General features: G+C 38.0%; 1 protein-coding gene across 3 annotated transcripts in view; it reads left to right on the top strand.

The window, feature by feature from the left end:
* Positions 1–22,629, top strand: part of DENND1B (DENN domain containing 1B) — a 210,270-nt gene that overhangs the window by 50,177 nt on the left and 137,464 nt on the right. For all 3 annotated transcript variants that reach the window (XM_044432291.1, XM_044432292.1, XM_044432293.1), the window contains exons 3-4: positions 2,272–2,315; positions 21,154–21,203. In XM_044432291.1, the coding sequence (XP_044288226.1) occupies positions 2,272–2,315; positions 21,154–21,203 (94 nt within the window). The remainder of the gene's footprint in view (positions 1–2,271; positions 2,316–21,153; positions 21,204–22,629) is intronic.

Raw genomic sequence — 22,629 nt, forward strand, 5'->3', positions numbered from 1 at the left:
TAAGCAAAGCTGCGCAATGATCATGAGTAAAGAATTGTTTGTAACAAATCTTATACAACTTGGCAACGCATGCTACCTTTGCAGTCTGGTGTTATCACCTCATCTCAAAAGTGCATAAGCAGGACAGCGAAAGTGATTAAGGAAAACAACATTGTTGAGATTTTCTGTCCTTGTGTTAGCCACAGATGGGACATCTGTCCCTTGTCTGGGTATCAGCCATGGTGGACCTATCAGTTCTGAGGCTGCCTCTCTTGACGTTCTAGAGAAGCTGGTTATGTCTAGGCTTTGAGCAAATTTATAATGAGAAGGAGACATATTCTGGGGTGTTTATCCCATTGAGGGTTGTTCCTCTTAAAAACTATATAGGTATTTAATTAGGCCTTGGGAAGGAACACAACTTCCCACTATTTAACCAGTTGTAGCAAGTTGCTGCTTGAAAGCTGCCTTGAGTTTATTGCAAGAGGAGGAAAAGCAGGTATAAATGCAATGCAGTAATAATAATGATACTAGTGTGGTTGACACTGACAGGCAGCAACTTTCAAGGTTTTAGGGAAGAGTTTTTCCAATCCTATTGGAAATATTCATTATGTATATTATGAATATATATAAATTATATATTTTTAACCTTTCACTTTTTATCTAACAAGAAATGAAAAGAGCAGATTCAGGGTAATCATCCATCTACAGGAATAGTAGCCAATTATCTACTTTACCATCATATTCCAAGAAGTTGTAATGTTAGGTATATATTCCACCTGCTTCCTCATTGTTTTCCCTTAGGGAGCTGTTAAATGCCAAATCTGAGTAGATTGGTTACCCTAAATACATTTCAGATGTGTTCACTTGATACTCAGTCTGTGTCAGAGCGACACTTGAAAGCTCTTGAAGAATTCTTGCCTTGCTGGGGAAATGCACTTTCTATATTACTGTTGTTTACTGGCCGCCATGTGGTACTCTAGCATGAGGGCTATGAAGTATATGGAAACTGGGAGCCCAGTGTAGATGAAGAAGAGGTGTTATAACGCAAACCCTCTCTTGAGTGTGTATGCATTTGCATGCATGGATATGTGTAATTTCAAAGAGAGCTGTAGGGTAAGAATCCCTAACTTCCTTATTCTTGGAAGCCAACAGTCTTGCCTTCCAGTTATGGTGCATATGAACTCAACCACTGACTGGAGGGTTTGGTGGGCAGCTGTCTAAACGGAGTGCGATCATGAATGAACCATCGCTCTGATCCAGCATGACTTTTCCTCCATTCTTTTATGTATCCCGCAGAAAATATTATGTGCACACTTAGTGAGGTGTATATATTTGTATGGAATGTAACAGGGAAAACTATTTACAAAATGTCAAGTAAATTTGAAAGTGCAGTATGTGGGCAGATAAAATTGCGTGGATTGCTCTGAAATGCAGGATTTAGTTAATAACCTCTGATTAAAAATGAATGTATATTTTCAAGATTTATATGCAAACTAATTGAAGTTCATGAGACTATGGAACATTAATAGGCTCTGATTAATCATATATAAGAAAGACTAACTACTAATACATTGTAACAAACAGAATTGTTCAATGTGTTATGAAAATGAACACTTTATTTACTGTGTTTTTAAAAAAAGACCTTGAAAATACCTCATTATGAAGACACCCCTTGGATGTTCTGCAAAATGGATGCCTAGAGGTCCATACTCTGGAAAGTCTAAACCTGCACGCAGCTATATATATATTTTAAAAAATACTGCTGCTCTGCATAAAAATCAAATATAGTATAGCAGGTGCCAAGCTGCAGCTGGTGAACATGTTGTATTCTTTAATATTCTCAATCCGTAATCTTAATCCCAAATGTGGGAAAAAAATCTCAGTAAAATACTTGTAAAACAGTGAGAAAGGCTTAAATTGTGACATTTGAAAAAAAATATTTTGTATCTTCTAATTCCCTTTCACAGATTAAATATTGGAATAACTTTTTTTACAGACATTGAAAGAACAACAGTTAAAAAGGACTGAAAAATATTCTGTATGGAATAATTCCATATTGAATAATTATATGCAGTTCAAATAATTTTATGCAGTTGTATCAACAAATAGGTAAAGAGTTTAATGAATATGAAATTTAAAAATCTTTAAATAATCCAGTATTTTAGTTTTGAGTTACTTTTTCTGTACCTGTCTGTGAGCCTGAAGCTACTTTGACCCTCTTTAATATTAATATACGCTGCTGTAAGACTGTTCTTTTGCCTCTGATTAATGCTGTCTGTCAATTATTTACAGATCCTGTGGTTTTGTGGAAGTTCCCGGAGGACTTTGGAGACCAGGTTAGAAACATGAAATTGATCTTTTTAAAATGATGGATTAATAAAAAATAATAGCAATAATAATAATAATATCAGCATCATCTGCTTTCCCACAGCTTTTATACCTTTCCTATTCAGCTGTAGAAAGGCAGATGGCTGATGATAACAGTAAGAGTCTTTACCAGCTGACTTGATTATTAGAATGCATTTGCGGCATTTGCTTTCATGGGTTTGGTTTATCACATTATTATTTTTAACCTGTGTAAAACAATATGACCAAACTCTCCTGGCAGTATTCTTTTTCTTTTGCAGTTCCATTGGAATAAACTAAAATAAAAATTGATGCACGCTATTTTGAGTAAATTAAATTATCATGGGTGGTGCCTATCACCAATGATAAACCGAGTACTTGGTTTTGGGCACACTTGCATGAAAAAGCTTTCAGTTTCACTACTGATATAACACATTGGTTGGGTATATTGTGCATCACCAAGGGTACTGCAGCATTCATGAAAATATTCTCCCATCCAACAGAGCTACTGTGACACCTTGGCAGGTAAACAATCTCAACAGGAGCTAATACTTGCAACAAAAAAGTGGTCTTCTTATAACTACTGTGTTTTAACTGGAGGTAGTTTACAGGAGGAGAAGATATTTTTATTTAATGCATTTATTTAACTCTTCTCTTTCGATTTTATTGAGGTCCAGGCATATCCTTCAGTTTTACTGTAAAGAATTCCAGGTATTTGGAGGAAAAAGGAACATTTGAACAGTAGTTTGAATTCTGCTTCTAACAGGAGCCTATTTGAGAATTGTGTTACCAAAGCAACATGGAACCTGACATTCCTTGTCAGGAAAACAGATGTCCTGAAATTTGCAGCACACTTAGTTGCACATGTGTGTGATACACTGAAAATGATGACATCTGTGCAAGCAGTGCAGAAGATTGCAGTTTAGGTGAATTATTTCTTGTAACAAGTGATTCACATGTTAAGAGGAGCAGTGGAGCCCATTAGTGCTGGGATAGCAGATTGCAAGGTAAATGAATGGGATTTTGCTTGGGAGAGGTCTTCATTGGGTTTTACTTCTGCTATCTTTAAATTTTATTCTCAAACATACACACTATATTCAAAACCGTGACTATACAAAAGCAAGCTTATTAAGTAGTTCCTTTAGAATGTATGTACTGATCATGGATATTACTATTTATGTTTTTGTGCTTTAAAACCATTTACAAGATGAGTACAGTCAAATAGAATAGGAAAGGTCAGTGGGGGGGGAAGCCTTAGGGTAGGACAGGAGAGAATTCTTAACAAGTGGAAAAAGAGCATACCTTGGTCAATCAAAGCAGTCTTTCCTAATTTGGTGATGTCCAGATGGTTTGCAGTGCAACTCCCAACATTCCTGATTGTAGTTGTTGGGAGTGGAAGTCTAAGACATCTGGAGCACACTAGGTTGAGGAGACTCTATGTAAAACTGTGCCAGGAATTAAAATGTAGAATTTGATCAAGTGGGCAAGCAGTAGCATTGATGAAGATAACTATCAATATATAATTTTTATTACATATATATAAACAGCATGTACTTTATTTTAATTATACATGTGTGCTTCCAATATAGGCTATTTAACTGTGGTCCAAAAATGTGCTCAGTGATTCTCAGGATTTAATTTTTGCCTTGGACACATGTAACCATTCTGCAGTAGTAGTTCTGCAACATTCACAATGTTCTGCCACATTGATCTAGACATTCATTATTTTTGTTGCATTCTTAGTTGGCTCCTCATTACGAAAATGTAAAGAGTCAATTATTTATACAAATAAAAGTCCTCTGAAGTCAATATAATTACACTTTGCTCCTTTTAAATATTTGATATCATCTGGAATTATAAATGCCTGTGGTCAGACTCTACTGACATGAACTTTACCACAATATTAGTTTTGAGTTTAAAGCTGAGCATAGTAACTTCTAATTTATTTAATTCATTTAAATCTTTTAATTTAACTTAATGTAAGAAGTGTAATAGCTTATTTATTTATTTAATTTCTCCCACATGGAACTCGAGTGTCGTGAGCCAGGTGCCCCTTCCCAGCAAGAGCAATTGCTCTAGCAGATACTACCAATGCCTTTATTCTAGACAGCTACAAACCGCTCTTAACACATACAGAATAGAAGAAGATAGAAAGTTGACCTCTTGCTCTGACTAACTTCATGCCATGCTTAGGAACCCATTGAGGGCGCACACCCAGAGGCAGGGTGCCCTGAACTTTCTCGCCGTTCCTCCAATTGAGGCTCCATCTGCCCCAGTCTTGGAATGAGCGTCCTCAAATGCAGCCTGCTCCTTACCAGTTTTGTTGTCACACTCCGTATCATAATTCAGTCCTGTATCTGTCCCCAAAGAGGCTTGTTCCTGCGCCTCGTCTCCTGGCGGCAAAACACCATCTGTCTCTATGCCAGTCACAACATCTGGGGAAGTGGAGTGAGAATCCTGTACTGCTGGAACAAGGATTAATTCTTCTCTGGTTCTCACAAGAATTTCCACTCCCTTGTGCGCCCATGAGACACTCTTCTGAGCATGCACATACGGCATCAAGGTGGCTGCATGTGATTCCCAGGTGGTCTCTTCCAAGCTCTAGCCAACCTTGCTTAGCTTTAACATAACGGTTGATTTATGTCCTTCAGACCATTAAAAAAGGCTTTGGTGCAATAGGATGATGGTTACTTTCCTGCATAGCTACATTAAAACTTAGTAGCCAACACAACACAGTCACTATCTCCCACAGGGAACAAGGGAAGTGTAGGCACATTGGTTCATTGCAGGGTCTTGACCCTGTAATGTTCTACTGCTTTGAAATTTCTGGAAGTAACAAGAGAACTTGAAGGGCCATGGGCAGCTGATGATCCAGCATCAACTTTCTTCTTCCTCCTGCTTGTTCTTGCTTATTGTTTCCTCAACTGGATTTGTCTGCCAGGTAAAGGAAGGGCTTAGTTTGGCATTTGGGAAGCCAAACAGCATTTTCAGTGGGCTGATGTTTGCCCAAGAGTTATCAGCTCTACTTTAGAATTGTTGTTTTAAGACACAGCATGGCGGAATGAAGATAAAGTCTGTTGTCTGCTGCCCTCCAATCAGAAGTTAAGATTTTTTTAGGCTTATGGTTGGGCATTGTAACAACACTGAATTGTTTGCCTGCTCCTGTGTAATCCTTAAGCATTTCCTGCTGCTGATGTGATTCTTCACTGGATACTCACTAGTGTTTGTTGGCCAGAGAGGCATTATACATTACAGCAATGTGATTTGGTGCAGGCTGGAGTGAGGCAGGGTGAGAATTTGCAGATGAGATATGTGCTTGAACAGCACTTTCACTTTAATGTATGGCGTAAGTAAATATACTGAAAGTAAGATCTTACATGGTGGAGAAACAGAAGCTGAAAGCTCATAATTAGTTTACGCTTGCCCCTGTACATGTGTTCCTTTACATATGTTAGACTGAACAGTGCAATCCTACATGTGTTTTTCCAGAGGTAAGTCCCATTGAATTCATTGGGGAACCATTTCCAGGAAGTATAGGATTGCTGCCTAAAGGAAACATAACTGTTCATACTTCTTGATCTACTGCTTTATATTAGCTTGTAAACTTGCTCTTAGATTAGCCTAATATAGGAACATAACATACACTACAAGTTTATATACCATGGTTTTTAACTTGGTTCAAGAAGAACTTTGTCATGTAAAATAGCATTAAAAGAGAAGACTGAGATTTGCATGTTCCATCAAAAAGCAAAGAAGCAAGCCCAACAGCCTGTCGAAATTTTAGGATTGGTTCCAAAGTTCTTCAGATTGTGATTACATCAATGCTAGAGGTATTGGTTTTAAAGAAGAGTAACAGATAGTCCAAACATAAAAGACTGATGGTAGCATTTGAATAGTGCTAGTGTAATTTATTTGTATGTGTGCGGAAATGTCACATACCCATAGCATAACCTCCAACATTTTGTAAGATGAAAATAGTACATCCCCATACACTGGTGGATCATCTAGGATTGGAGTCTGAAAATGTCGTGCTTGAGCATGGCAGAAAATAATGGTTTCGCACAATGGCTTCTGCATGCTCATGTCATGTTCTGTTTAAGCTATGGTAGATTGTAGTGCATGATAGTGTGATTTTAGATGTTCAACCCCCAGCAAGGTGTTGGGTGGCAGAGGTTAAGCAGCCCACAAGTAACTCTGCAGCAGACCATGGCATAATTTGTATGATCGTGGCAGCTTATTGGAGCTTATTTAAGCCATAGTGAGCTCTGGCCCTTATGAGTGCCATCCTGAAAGTTTAAACCAGAATTGTTTGATATTGAACATTCAAAATGGCAATTTGGATCTCTGTGTACTGTAGACCTCTGTGGCTCAAATAAGCCACAATGGACTGTGGTGATCATGAAATCCAATCCATATAGTTTGATAATATTCACTATTTCCATGAATGTAATTGTAACATGGCGGGCATGAGTGTGACATGCCAATATATAGAAGCTGACTATTACAATTTCTTCAATTTTCTTCAGTGAAAATATGTCTTGTTTCTATTTGTTTTTATTCTATTTTATAAATAGAATTAAATTCTATTTGCTGGACCTGTGCTAGATAATTTGTAATAAGATAGCACATTCAATGAAGTAGAATTTAATTCATGTGGTTTCTCTGAAACTTTAGCAGTGGGAGGAAAGTTTGTTGTGAGAAAATCAGCAAATGTATACATAAAACCTTTTATGTCTAATTTATTTCTTCAGTAATTATAATGTCTGGAAACAACATAAATAAAGGGTGCCAAAAATACAACGGTACCTATATAACTTTGGTTTGGCAGTTTGTGTACGATGCTTATCCTGGACAATAGCTTTAGTTGCCATCACTAAGATAGAAAAATGTTTTTAGTTTCTAAAAATTGGGCCATTTGGGAGGTCAAATTCTGGGATAGGACACTGAAAAATACAACCTTCCTGGCTGAAACTGGACAGTTGGAAGTGTTCATATGGAAAAAAAACCTGTGCATTAGTTGTTTTTTTGATGACACAACTAATTAAGTGTTTAGTGTTTCTCTTTCTTATGTTGTTTCTTCTTCTCCTTAATTAATGCAGCTTGTTTTGTCCAAACCATAGGTAATATTGGCTACCATAGGTAATTATGATTTATTGAAACTAATAAGCTTCATAGCCCATAATTTGAAGTTTAAGACAAAAAAACCATAGTATAAGGATGTTGAAAAGGGTTAACCTTGCTGTCACATCAGTTAAATTGTGTTTTTTAAACAAATCTCTTCCCTTCTGTGCAAAGAAAATTTAAAAAAGAAATTATACATAAGGTCTGTAGCTATGTAAAAGTATTGATTTTTTGCTTTAATTTATGGATAAGTGTGGTAAAATATGATCTGATTGAAAAGCATTGTATTACATCTTTTGAAAAGGCTTGTAACTGCATAACTGAAAATGTTGCATTTATCCTTATATATTTTGCAAACTACACCAAGCGTTTATGAAACTGTTGAATAATAAACATTTAACTTTGACGGTGTCACAGAAATGCAAACAAAATTTAATTTATGAACCATTTCAACTGCCTTGCACCACGATACGTTAGCTAATGGATTCTCAGTATACTGGTCAGTTCAATCCATTTTATCAGCAAAGTGGAGCTTTGCTGTTACTTTGGTAAATAAAAGAACATTTTGAATACCTGAGGGAGATCCCCTGACATTTGGAGTTTAAAGAGTTGGAAGAACCTTTAATCCTCCTCCGAGTACACTTTACTATCATGAACATTCTGTGTACATGCAAATAAATGCTTAGTAACTTAAAACTTGACTTTTTTGTAGTTGGAGGGACAGGTGGCAAGTCCAAGTACATGCATTAGAATTGTTATGGTTTTGTTTTATAGTGTTTTTTGTGGGTTTAAAATGTAGCATTTGATCAGCATATGGTATGGGCAAGCCTCATCTTGACCAACTCTTTTGTTATCTTGTTATTGTTATAGGTCTTAATGACAGTTGTAAGCCACAGTTCTGGATGTAGGGGTTAGTCTACCCTGGGGAGAAGAGGGGGAAACAGCAGTGTGGATTATGGAAATATGAATTGATCTAAGAAGCAGCTCTCTTGTAATAGAATAGGGCTCAAAGAAAGACAGAGGAGAAGCTGGTGAAAAGACGATGGAATATGATGTGAAAATGATCATTTGAATGCTTTCCTTTTCATTCCCAGCTGCTATGTTCTGGTGAAAAGGCATGCATTTGTATATCTTAAGGCTGGGTGAAAAAGGGCCAGATGAATGGAATTACTTGTTAGATATGTTTTCATTTTGAGCTGGATAAATTATGTGCATTTTAATAGACTGTATGCATATGTTACCCATTTTATTGTACAGCTGTAATATTAGAGACTACTTTGTAAAAAAAAAGGTTCTGATATTTATCAAGTGGAACACTTAATTTAATATGGGACAGTATTTCAGATATTGCATATTAACAGAAAAATCCCTGAAAACCTGAAATGCTGGATATGGCCAATATCTACAACCTTAAGCCCTGACGCAATAGAAAAGGCAAACATTTCACTGATGTTTATGTGTTCAATTGTCAGTGAGTTAAACGGCATAATTACTCTTTGGTGTTAGCACTGTATTTTTAGCAGAAGCTGTTTAAGTATCAATATCTTTCTGAGTAGTGTGCTCAAAATGTTTATTTCAGTAAGCATATGGAACCTGCTGCACTGCTTTTTAAGTTTATGCCTAATGGAAAGGGCAGCTCTGTAGCAATCACATTTTCATACTTAAGCAGTCATTATCAGCCTCTTTTATCCTCCTTCCTCTAGCTTTGACCATGTATGTTGTAGTTTTCTTGTCTTCAGAAACATAGATTTTCTTGAGAAGGTTTTCACCAATGAGTTCCTTCTGCTTACTGTATCACATGTATAAGGGTATAAGTCCCTTTAATTGCATCAAGAATTAGGTCATGGCAAAGATTCTTTCTAATTTTTTGTGCTAATTTTAGTCCCAAAAGTTCTCTGTTGGGTTTGTGTGTAAAAATTTTGAAACTCATTATACTGATGTATTTATTTTTGTTGAAAATATTTTTAGGCTGCCTCTGAGGGCACTGCCCTCTCAAACAGTACAACAATCATCATAAAACAATGAAAGGCATGGCAATAATAAAACAGAAAATCGGAAATCATAAAAAGTTACAGTGAAAACCATCAGCAGTCATGTAAAAACAACTCAAACCAAAGCCGTGGAACATCCACTAATATTGGCTGCCTTCCTGAAGGCCTTTTCTGAGAGGGCTTGATTGATTTACGCACATGGGGGTACTTCAGAAACAGATATCCTAAACAACTTGAGTGCTCCAGAGGGCACTCTCTTTTGCTGAAAAAACGTTCCCCAAATGCATAGAAAATCCTTCCTTATTTTGTGGGTGATGCCATTTTACTTCTAAATGGATAAGCTCTTGATGATCTGAGTTTAGTCTTAGAGGCAATGCTGGAATCATGTAAATCTTAAAAGCTTTTCAGATGTCTCTGGCCAGGGTGACTTATTTTATATTGTTATTTCTTGTATTTTAACCTAATGTTGTGAGCCGCCCCGAGGCTTGGGCGAATGGGGCGGCATAGAAATGTTTTAATAAATAAATGTATGTATGTATGTATGTATGTATGTATGTGTGTGCCTTTGTATGAAGACTGGGGTTGTCCCTGCTGACCCATTTCTTGCTCTCTGCAAGTTCCTGGGAGAGCAGCCATGTACAGGATTCTGTTTCTCTTTATTGCTGCCATAGTGCCTTGGCAAGATCAAGGATTGTAACTTCAAATTGCCATTGTTTACATTCCTTTGAGCTCCCTTCGGACAACCTGTACCAATTGTAGTCCTTGTTTGTGGAAGTAATATGAAAATTATCATAATGGGATACAGTATAAAATATCTTTAGTCCTCCTTTTCAGCTCCTGCTTCTGCTGTGATGTCAGAACTGAATAAGACGAAACTGCTCCTGGTCCATAGGTTGTCCAGTAATAAGAATACAGTGCTTTTTACAATCTGCAGTGCTGTTTCTTAGGAACGCAATATAAAAATGTATTTGTTTGATCTGTTTTACACAATAGTCCTAATAACTGTTGTTTTGTTCTGTAATGATCATATAATTTGAGAACAGAATGAAAATTCAGAAGGGCTGGGGTTCCATTCCATTGCTGAATCCACGAAAACACTAATTTGTATTATTCACAACTTCCATATGGCATTTCTAAAGCCCTGTGAAATGCATGCATTTGTATATCTTAAGGCTGGGTGGAAGAGGTGTTAGAGCCCCTTCTGTCTCTCCCCTCCCTTTTTCATTGTAAAGATATGATGGTGTTATTGGATAAATTATTCATTTTTCTTGCTGTAGCACCTAGAGGCCCACTAATTAGATATGACTCACAGGAGAAGAGCATTTAATCTTGCTGTGTTTGTCAACCACAAGGTACAGTGGAATCTCTACATAGAACAGCTCTAGAATTAGACTGTACAGTCACTGTTCAGATGCAGTTTTTGCTGACTCTCTGAATGTCATTGCCACATCTTTGGAGGCAGTTTCAGTTAATGGACTCGAGTTTATTTGTTTGCAAAGAACTTGGGCCTATTTTTTCTTAATTATTTAATCAGAAACTTTAAATCTGGCTTTGGAGTCAAAATATTGAAAAATACTCTCTTGATTTACATGAAATAGAAGTACACTGTTACATCATTGCTTTCTGATGCTGCTAGTTAAAAGTAAATAAGATACTGTGGGCTGAAACAGAGGAAACAGTTTGTAAATGGAATCAGATGCTTACTAGATAAGCATTCCTGATGCACCTTACATATAGCATCAAAAGAACTTGGACAATCTTAACTGTATGCAGCATCATAGACAATATGACAACTTAGTTTGCGGGGTGGTGGGTGGATAACTTTTATTCCAATATTTTATGAACAGGTTAGGTTAACAACCACATATCATTATGACATTATGAGCTCTAACTCAATTCAGAGAGATGAGTCAATTGTTATATTCTTTCTTGTTTCAAATGCCAGTCATTCAGGGTTATCCATGTACCTTTGGAAGCAGATTTCTGCAGACAAGTTCAGCATAATCATGACTATATTACTTAGGGCTAAGCTACATGTTGCATTAAGTTTGGTTAAAAAAATGCTGACGATTCCACACAAAAAGCAACTGTGCAGGGTCTGGATTGGACTGGTTATGGATGTAGAGGTGTCGACCCTTTTCTCTTGGTTTATTTTTCCACTAGTAATCATCTCCAAGCCAGTATGCCCCTGAAGCTGTTATTCTAGTAAACACATTTGGGGCCAAAGAGTGAGGATTTTCCTGTGAGAATACCACTTCCCTTTGCATATCCCTATTTTGGATCGGGCTGCTTTCATGGAAAAAAAATAAATGGTCAATGATCAGCTGACACTTCAATTACTCAGTATGCTATTTGATCCTAAGCTGCTTTTAGTCATGTTTTGCATGACCTTGTATGACCTGATGTTTTCCAATTATTTTAGATTCCCATTCCCCTCACCCCTAACCGTTAATTGTAGTGGTTAATTTGGACTGCACCATGTTGAAGAAGGATGTTTTTGGTTCTTGAGTCAGTAACTGTGATCACACAGAATGTTCAAAAACATTCCAGCTTCTGAGAAATGTTCAGTGATAAAACACTAGCAAACCTTGTAGTTCTCTAAGGGATGCCTTGGAGTATCAGGTCTTCTCATGCTGGCAAAAAGGAGTGGGGAGAGTTGATTCTGGGAAGGCAGGAAAACTCAGGGAGAAAGTCCAGGAAGTAGGGAAGCCAGTAAAGGCATAAAAGAGAAAAGAAAACAAAAAGAATGGGTATCACTCTAGGACGGACCCAGAAATATTGCCTCATTCTACTAGTCAGCAGCTCTTTGCAATCATCATCCACCTGGCACCTCCACTGAATATTGGGCATACACAGACTCCCTGAGACTTCTGACATTTCTACTGGACTATGGAGAAGACATATGCTCAGAAGCGACTTCTGAAATGTTCTACCTTCTGCAAATGAGAGCTCTGGAAAGGGTTTATGCACACTGCTTCATGGGCAGCTTTTCTGGATGGCCAGGGGCACCAAGTCAAGGAGGCTGGCGGGGGACTGAACTAAGGGAAGGATGGTGGTGGGAGGGCAGTTGCAGGGACTGAAGAAAGATCACGCTAAGTACAGGAACATTCTGCTTTATTACAAAGTTGGGAGAGAACAGATGGAGAGGAGGGAGCTGTCAACAGGGGAGTTATAATCAGGGCAGTGGGCAAGGAAGAGGGTTGAACTGTTAACATCCCTGATTTCAACTAACCCAATATTTGGCTTTCAGTCACCACCACCACCATCACCCAATTGGATTTATTTCCCACATTTTCCCCTCTTGTGAGAAACCCAAGGCAGCTTCCATAGCTCCATTTTATCCTCACCACAACAGCCTGAGGTAGGTTGGGCTGAGGGTCTGTGAGTGGCCCAAAGTCACCCAGTGAGTTCATGAGTGAATGGGGACTAGAACCCAGATTGTCCAGGTCGTCTGCCCAACACTTTCACCCTCATACCATACCAACTGATTACTCACATAGTCCAGAGGCAGTATATGCAAGTTGCTACGGGATTTGTGTGGATGGTGGTTGTTCTGCTGGTTTCCTGCCTGTGGAATGCCATAGGGAGTTGGTTGGCAGCTGTGTGAACAGAATTCTGGAATGGACAAACCCTTGGTCTGACCCAGGATGGCTCTTCTTGTGTTCTTATGAACAAGTGGCCGATGTTTTCAACTCCTGGTTCTGAGTCCTACTCTCTGTTTTCCCCAGGATTCTGTATAACATTCCAGCTGGGTATTAATTTCTGTATGAAACCCTTTCCTGTCCAGATCACATTCCTGAAAGATACTGGATTTTCACACTTCCTCTCATGAGCTTCAATAAGTCTAATCATGTGCCATGAAAAAGTAGAGGAGTTTTGGGGGGGGAAATGGAGAAAGACAGGATCGTGAAATACTGAAATTCTAGATGCTAAAATCTGGCCAGATGAATGAGAACCAAAAGTCAAAATTTTGTTTGGTGAAACTGGGGTAGAGAGGCTCATAAGAATGAGAATAAGAAATGAAATAAGGAATGGCAAGGCAACTGTAAAATTTGCAGTCGTAAAAGATAATCTAGATGTCAGAACAATCAGTCCATATGGCTTTTGATGGAATAGAAGTGATATTCTTTCCATTCCTCTCTCTTCCCACAGACTTCATGCTTTGCCAGGGAAATTATGCATAATAATACATAAACACTGTAATAATTACAAATTGAATTTACCACAAATTAAAATTTGAAAACATTCTGTAGCTTCTGTATAGGGTTAGGCTGAAGTTAAGCAGGAAATCTAATCTTGGAAGTTAAGCAGAGTCAGGCCTGGTTGAGATCTGGATGGGTGACTTAAAATGTTGTGGACTGCCCAGATAGCTTTGGCTACAGGCAGTATAGAAATGCAATATAATAATAATAATAATAATAATAATAATAATAATAATAACAACAACAACAACAACAACAACAACAACAACAACAACAACAACGTTGTACAAACTGAAATGGATAAGATTGCAATCGCTGCTCATCCAGTGTCCTGCTGAGTTTTTGAATTCTTTTCTTAATTCTTTATGCTAAACTAATGGTGTTAGGCTTAATTGTAATATAGGTAGTGCTGTAGCATTGCCTTTCTCCTAGAATTATTCTATTACTATTAAGTGAATTTAGTTACCCGCTTGTTATCTTTTAAGCTGGGTGTAAAGCACGGACCCACAAATCTTTCATAGTAACCTTGACATTTTTGAAGGATGTGGTAAGCTACCCATCAGAGTATGGCATGTGTAATTTCTCATCCTCTCTCACATACTTTCTCCCTCCCTAACAATGCCCCCTGTGTTGCGTGGGATTCAGGTGCCACCTTGATTTGAATAACAGGGTTTTGTGGAACCTTAATAAAAACATTTACTCTGTGGCACAGACAAGGTTATCAAATCTATCCCACAGCAGCTGGAGGTGGAGTAACTCGGAGGTGAGCTCTAACCACAGTGTTTTATGTCATAAAAGTACATTGCCATTAAACGGTTTGCTATCCACCCAGCCGGCAGCCCTCTGGAACTTGCCGTTTCCTTATCACCTGATAAACTGTGTGCAGCTGGACTGTAACAGCTTTCGTGATGTTGACTTACTGTCTTGGCCTCTGTCACAGCTATGCTCCTGTGTAGTAAGAAAGAACAGAACAAATCACGCTCGTACCAACAAGAGTTCCTTGCATAGCACGAACGAACGAGCCATTGCTCCCACTTCCCCTTCTTCACGCAGGTCAGGCCTGTTCTACATATGCTGTTTAACAATAGAGGCTGACAGAATGGAATGCACCTCTCCTGATTCCAGGAAGGGACCATTCATTTCAGTCCTTTCTATAAAATCTCCCTAAAAGTCAAAGCCTTACATAGCAGGAAGGAGGCTTGGTAGAACGTCTCCTCATTCTTGCATGCGTTTTTAAAACAATACACTGTGGTATTTAAATGCTGACAACTCTGCATGCATTCTAACTTAGTGTAGCCCAATGAGCCACTTTGGAGTTTTATCACCTCTTTCTCCTGCATATTTTGGTTGGAACCTAAAGCACACCTGTTGGGTTGGAATGCAAGCAAGACAAAGTTGCTGAGAGAGGGGTTGTCATCCTGCAACTTGACATTGTGTGTTTATAGTGCAACTGCTTTTTCAACTCATTGTTCTTTGTGAAAAACATGCCAAAAGAAGGTGAATGGAAAGTTTTACTTGCTTTAGTTGTCTTCTTCGTAGGCATCTGTGTAGCTTAGAGTATTGGAATAGCAGCCCAGGTACAACATTGCCATCTTTCTCCTGGCCTTGATGAAAGCTTATTCCCAGCTTCTAAGGTTGGAATGACCTTGTATAGAATGTCTAATAAGAACATAAGAAGAGATATCCTGATCAGACCAAGGTATCTGGAACAACAAGACACAGCTAGCAATGAACTTGACTAATTTCCTCTTAAAATTATCCAAATCTGTGACCATCACTACATTTTGTGGAAGTTAGTTTCATAGTTTAACTGTACATTTTATACAGAAGGACCATCAACCAGCTTTGTGGCCTAAGCCTGGGTTTTAATACTATGAGAGAGGGAGGAAAATGGTCTCCCCATCCAAACCATGCATAATTTTGTGTAATTTGTCATCTCTATCATGTCTCTATTTCTAAGTTGAACAGTACCACATATTTTCATCCTTCTTTCTAGGGGAGTTGCTCCAACCCCTTGATCATTTTTGATGTCTTTCTCTGCACTTGTTTCTAACTCCACAATATCCTTTTAGGTTCAGCAATCAGAACTGTACACAGCATTCTAAGTGTGGTAGCAGCATACATTTATTTAAAGGGAATCGATATAATTTTCAATTCCTTTTCTAATATTGTCATTGTTATTTATTTCATTTCTATACTGCCGGACAACTGATTCCTGGAATCAGTCATGGAATTTGCCTTTTTCGTAGCTGTGCATATTTGGTTGTCCAATGCATTGAGCTGTCCGTTTCAACCTCAAGATCTCCACATCTTGGTCGGTCACCATTAGCTCAGATCTCTTCTTATTTACCTGATTTTTTTTTTTACATTTCTGTCCCAAAATTCTTTGGGCAGTTCAGAACAATTAAAACAATAAAATGCAAAAAATGCAACTTGATAAGTACAATAAAAAGAGTTTAAAAGTTATTCAGAAAGCCCAAATGAAGCTGCCTTCTTCTCTAAGGCAGGTGTCTCAGTGATATGAGACTCCTAAGGGTCAGCTGAGAAACTTGTTTTCCTTCCTCTCTCAGCTTTGGACAGCTCCTCTTCCGCCTTTGTTGGTGAAATACTTGAGGAGGAGGTGAAGAGATGTGTGCATATATCTGGAAAATTATCATACAAAGAGATCTCCTTTCAAAGGAAATTTTCCAATTCACCAACATATTAAGTCAAAGTGAATTCAAATTGGAAACAGGAAGAAAGTGGGGAGAAATCTTTTTAAAGGAGTTTTTTTTAATCTGTCATACTTTATCAATCAGTACCGTCTTTGTGATACTTCTGTATTCTACAAGACTATATTCTAGATTAAAAAGATATTTTAACCCCAGGAATGGTTTGTTGTTTCAGCTTTGTGCTTTAGAAGTTAATGCTGTACATCTTAGAACAAACACACATTGAAGAAACTACATCTTTCTTTGTAGTGGGACAGTGTTCAGTTTTGTTTAACAATAACTAATTAGATAACAAACCCTTTAAATCATTTCTAACCAGCAAAGTGGTGACGAGCTGGTCCGACAGCCTAGTTCTTTAGATATAATTGTAAATTTTCCACTTGGTTGCAGTACATAGTCTGAGAAAAAACTTGATGATTCAATGACATAGCCTAAAAACTACACCTACTAGGCATCTTTTCTGTATACAGATTTCAAGATATTGTTTTTTCATTAGCATAGAATTACCAACTCAGTCCATCTTTACAGCAGAAGAAACAGCAGTTCTTTACCAGTATGTCAACTTAGTCTATCTGCTAAGACATGTTGTAAGTGCAAATTTATCCTTTGTGCAAATGTATCCTTTGTAGAACAATGTCCCATCACACAAACTATGTCAGTGCTGTGTAAAATAATCTTAAAATGCATAATAACGCTTTCTTAAAAGTATTCTGTTTTGCTACTTGAAGTAATGAATATTTTCATCCCATTGCACTCTAGGTGTTTAGGATCCTTCTGGACAGCATCTTATTTTCATTCATTTTTAAATGTGAATAACACCTGTAATTAAGGCAGAAAACTGAGCCCTGCAAGTTAGCTAGGCTTCCATCTATTGATCTGTGTAAACCTGGCTTATACTGTCAGGGGAGAAATAGTCAACTGCTGAGCTGCTTTGTCACTGACATAAGCCGAGAGGATTCCCCCCCCCCCGTACTGTTTATACACCAGTCTATAGACCTGCTGGCTGGTTGAATTTTAAAGAGTGCGGAGGTTTAAAGACTTGTCCCCCGAGGGATGATCCTGCCAGTTGGCAAGCGAGCTGAGGCTGTGTTTCACAGAAGTGTGTGTGTGTATGCACGCGTGCTGATTGAGGGTAGGGGGGAGGGAGACAGCACTGGGAAAGTCTTGTAGTTCATCTGCCTCTTACAATGCTGCAGAAGGGTCTGATGCATTTATCCGTCACAGTGAAAGAGTAGTAACAGTTTTTTTCTCCTTCCATACATACTTATTTTGGGTTGGGGTGCAGAAATATAGCCAGAATGTTATGACTTTCTGCAAATCCAGTTCCTCAGTGATGTAGTCTTCAGCACTTCTTAACCGATATTGCTAAGAAATATGTACTAGGTATAGTTTCGAGGTGCTCTGTGGATGGGAAACTCCGTTAGGCACTATGGAAGGAATATAAGTCAGAACTGTATTCTGCTGAAAGACACAACTCTGTGTTCTCCAGTGTGATAGTCTAAACAATTCGATTAGCTATTTAACACCAGCTTTCTTTATTTTTTAGGGAGTTGGCATCAAATTGGAATATCTGTATTTACTTGCAGATCTCTATATTTAACATCCCAAGGTGGTATTAATTATCATCAGTAAAAGAGAACGAGTAGCAGATGTTTCTGCAAACATAAAGTACCGCATTACAAGGCCCTGATTCAGATGTTACTTGTGCTCCCCAATGGCACTGGTTGGTAAATCAGGAATGGTTTTCTTCTTTTTCACTCCCTGGAATCATTTTACTGCCGACATTCTTGGCTTGAACTGTAGTCTTGTACTGTATGTGTGTTGATAAAAGCCATTATATTTTTGTAATGAAACATGGGACTGAAACCACATTTATAAATGAGTTATTAAAGCACGTTCAGCCTGGTTCACATACTGAAGTGTGGTTGCTGTTGAATCGTGTGTTGTGAGAATTGTGTGCACTTTAGTTTAATTATGTGTTGTTAACCATGAACTTTCTTTCCCTGGAAGGGAAAACAGTTTGTTGTTGGGTTGTGAAATCAGAGTTGTCAGTGGTTAAAAAGTATAGTGCAGGGCTGTAGCTAACAACAAGCCATGATCCAACAACAACCAAGAATTCAGTGACAACTCAAACTCAGCTCTTACTTTGGTTTTCCCTTGTGCTTAAACCAAGCTTATTAGAGAACATGGTTATCTTAACATCATTGGTCTCAGTGTGGTTGCAACATGAAATATTTCTTAAAGCCTATAAAGGCAGGGAAGGAAAGAGTGGCTTCATGGAGGGAGAGGAAGCAAATGTTCCAGATCCAGAGTCCTGGTTTTCAAAAGCACGGTCTTCAGGGAACTAGCATTACAGCTGTACTAAACTAAGGACGGAGGCCTTTTTGTAGCCTTCCCCAGTCCAGGAATGCACTGCTGGGGAAGAAAATACCCTTTCGCAAACACAGTGGATTAGGGTTGAATCAAGATGCAAACGACCACAAGTTGTTCTTGATGCCAAAGCAAATGGCTTTTGTGTTCCTAGTATATCTATTAAGAAGTTATTCTCCTGGGATGAATTGTATATTTAAATTGATTCTATACCACATGCTTACTAAACTGTGTGTGTGCGCGTGTGTGCAGGATATACGAGCTTGGTTTAACCTATAAGATTTCCTCTGAGAAGATGGATTATAAAGCTCAATAAAAATGCTCAACAGCCAGGTACATGGAGTCTTTGCACAAGAGCAGTTTTGTTATCCATCCATCCATCTGTCTGTCCATCAATCCATCTCCAGTCTTGTTGCCATTCAAGGAACTCAAGATGCCTTACATAATTCTCTTTCTCTTGATCTTTTTTTAATTTTTATTTTTACTCTTATCTAGTCCTGTGAATCACCTAATAAGTTCCATGGCTGAGCACAGACTAGAACTCAGATCTCCTAAGTCCCAGTCCTGCATTCTTCATCACTTTACCACATTGGTTCTTAATAGTTATTTATTTGACAACATTTATGTACCACTTCTTATTTGAAGGAAATCATGATGTGGTTTTATTCAAATTTTTGTCCTATTTATTCAACATGTAGAATATTTATGTTTTGCATGCAGCATGTTTTCATATGTGATGCTGTACCTGATACAACAAGGAATAGGAAAAGCTCTCAACATGTGCATAAGCATGTGGCTAATATTTTTTATGCTGCAGTCCTATTTCCCTGGAAATAAATGGGACTTCTGCGTAGACATGCATAGGATCCACAGCTAAGGCAGGTAGTGCAATCTATCAGAAATTATAATGCTTGCTGTAAACTTGGCTTGATGGTGTTGTTAAGCAACAAATGAGAACTGAGGACAAAGAATTGAAGTGAGAAGACAACATGTCTATAGTGATGAAGACTTCCATCGATACTGGTTCACCTATCAATTCATATTTCCAAGCTCTTCCATAACACTGTTTTCAATTCAAGCCAAAGGATTCCTGATGAGAGTGAACAGAATCATGTAGTTGGAAGGAGTTAAGCTGACCATTGGGTTCAACTGCCTCCTCAGTGCAGGACTCAATCCAAATTCCAACCAGGCCTGGCCCTGCTTAGTTTCCAAGATTAGGCGGGATCAGGCACTTCAGGCTATATGGAAGCTTAGATTGCAACAGTATAAACATAATTGCTTTGATGGGAGTGTAAAGTTGATACCTGAAACAATCCACATGTTTGATAGTTGACAGTTCTGCAATTCCATTCTCAAAACATACTTCTTCTGTGAAATGTAATGCATAGGTCTCTATCCCCAACTGCTGTACTTATTACAGCACTTCATCCTTTTCATGTGATCTTCTCCCCTTCCTTATCTTTTGCTCTCATATCTGTCAAAATTCAGATTGTAAGTAGCAGAGCAGGATACTGTCCTCTCCACTGTGTTTCTCTGTTCTGTGCAATGCAAATAGATGGTACCATAGACAACTTTTCTTCTCTGTGAATTCCATGTTCTGGAATAAAAAGCAGCCCTACGTAATGCTGACAAGCATGTTTATTCTTCACCATATTGCTGTTTACCCCTTGCAGCTTTACTTGCTATTGGTTACTCATTTGTATTAGTTTATCTTCCTAGTTTTGCAAAGCAACACTGCACATTTCTACGTTAACATTTTTATTGCTGCTGAATACCGTCTCAGATGAAAAAGGGGAAAATAAGTTCACACATTCAGTAAAATTATGGGAACGTTATATTTCCAAATGACAGTGAACTGTGCTTCCAACTTGGTGCTACTGTCCTAAAGGGTTAATTGTACAATTCCTGCTTTGTACCCAGTGAAGAGTTCCAGGTTTTTAAAGCATTAGCTTATGAAACGTGTATAGAGTTGTTTAGCTCTCAGTAAATTCAGTTTGCTGCCAACTTGGTTCCCCTTTCTCTGCTTGCATTTTAATTGAAACAACATTTGTATTTTTGAGCCAGGATCTGTCAGAAGTCCCTGTGGCTAGTCTGTAGTACAAGTAGCCGCAGACGTGGGGCAACCCATATGGTACCGTGCTTCTTGTAAAATCCATATGGCCTTGTTGAAGGGGAATCCCAGCGGGGATGTGAAGGGTGTTAATACCCTTCAGGCCAGGCCTTTCCCTCCTGGGGTTTCTATGGCATTGTCTTTGCAATCTGCCAAAGCACAACCTTAATTCCTTTTTAATAATCAATTATTTCAGTCCAGGAACGTGCAGTATATGCTTTTTTTATTCCAACCAAATATTGCTTGATTTTTGAATTTTAAAACCAAACAGTACTAAAGCAATTCTAAAGATATAGCTAACATTCTTGCTTCTGTTTTTACAGGAAGTACTCAAGAGCATACCTAAATTCTGCTTTCCTTTTGACATTGCAAGGTATGTCTTTTAATATGCAAAGTTTAAACAACACATATGTATACAGTTTGTGCTGGAAAGTGTGCAACTTTTGTAATGTATAGGCTTACTGTCTCAGAAACAAAAAACAAAATGCTTTGGAATGGTAAAGTTCAACTTGTAATCTTTTAGTATGCTATAATATTGAAATATGCATTTACACTTTTAATGGGAAAACACAAATGCTTTGTATACCTTTGCTATTAATATGTTGCCTATACGAACAGACAGCTCGTATTTGCATACTGTTCTTCATATCCTTCCATCTGTACTGGAAAGGTGTTGGCATACAATAGATATATATTATGTACGTTTCCTAAAAGGTGTCTTTATAACCTAATATTTAGTGTAAATTTATCTTTCTAAATTTTCTTTTGAGATGGAATCACAGAATTATTTATCAAAGGATTATATATCTTGTTTTTCCTCTCCAAACATGGAGTTGTTTAAAACAGATTACAAAACAACAACAATAAAAAACACATTTATGCAAGGTAAGAACAACAAACAGATAATGTTCCCAAACTTCTAGTAAATAAATAAAATTAAGCAAGCTTCAGTTTCATGGAACACTCTACCAGGGATCTTTCCTTAAGCATCTCTGAATTGTTGTAAAACTATTAAAACAAAAACCAAACAAAACCACAGTTCATTAGAGCTGTTATGCAAAAGGCACTTTTGCAGTGGTAATTGTGGAGAAGAGCTTCCTGGTAAAATTATTCTTGAGGACGTACAAACTCAGGTATGATAATATATTTACTGTGTGTATGTTTATAATCTCTACAGTAAGACTACAGCATTAGCTACTTTGCTAGACCAATCAGTCAAAGTTATCATCTAATAACTGGTTAGCTGATTGTTAAGGACTCTTGTTAATGGTTTTAAATACAAATGCAAAACTAGAGTGCCAGAGCAACTGGAGGAGGAGACAAAGATTGTGTCTGCTATAACACATGCTTTCTTATCTAAAAAGAAAGCATTGTTCCCCAGACAATACTTCCTATGGATTTATTCCTGAATATCACCACAGCTCTGGTTGATTAATCACTTAATCAATTTTACCTTGTGATTAGTCATCTAATATTTCTTACATGATTGCTGACAATATGCTTATCTTAGATAACTAGTGACTGTACACCACAGTGCAGTCCAATAAATGGAATTTGTACTGATATTTTTCATTTCCAGACTCAGTGTTCTGTCAGGTGCAGCACCCTGTTCCATGCTATGGACAGTATCCTGCACTACTGCTGAGCACCTGTTGTTTTGTTGTGCTGGTGAAATCCACCACCAGTGCTCCGAGAAGCTAGTGTTTTCGAAAGCCGCCCAGAAACTAGCAGAAATGCTCACTTTTGGAATGGACATGTCAGTTCTACAAGCTCGACTGACTTGCCCCACTGACTTTCTG

The sequence above is a fragment of the Varanus komodoensis genome, unplaced genomic scaffold (assembly GCF_004798865.1).
Source record: "Varanus komodoensis strain SLA01 unplaced genomic scaffold, ASM479886v1 scaffold24, whole genome shotgun sequence".
Classification (NCBI taxonomy): domain Eukaryota; kingdom Metazoa; phylum Chordata; class Lepidosauria; order Squamata; family Varanidae; genus Varanus; species Varanus komodoensis.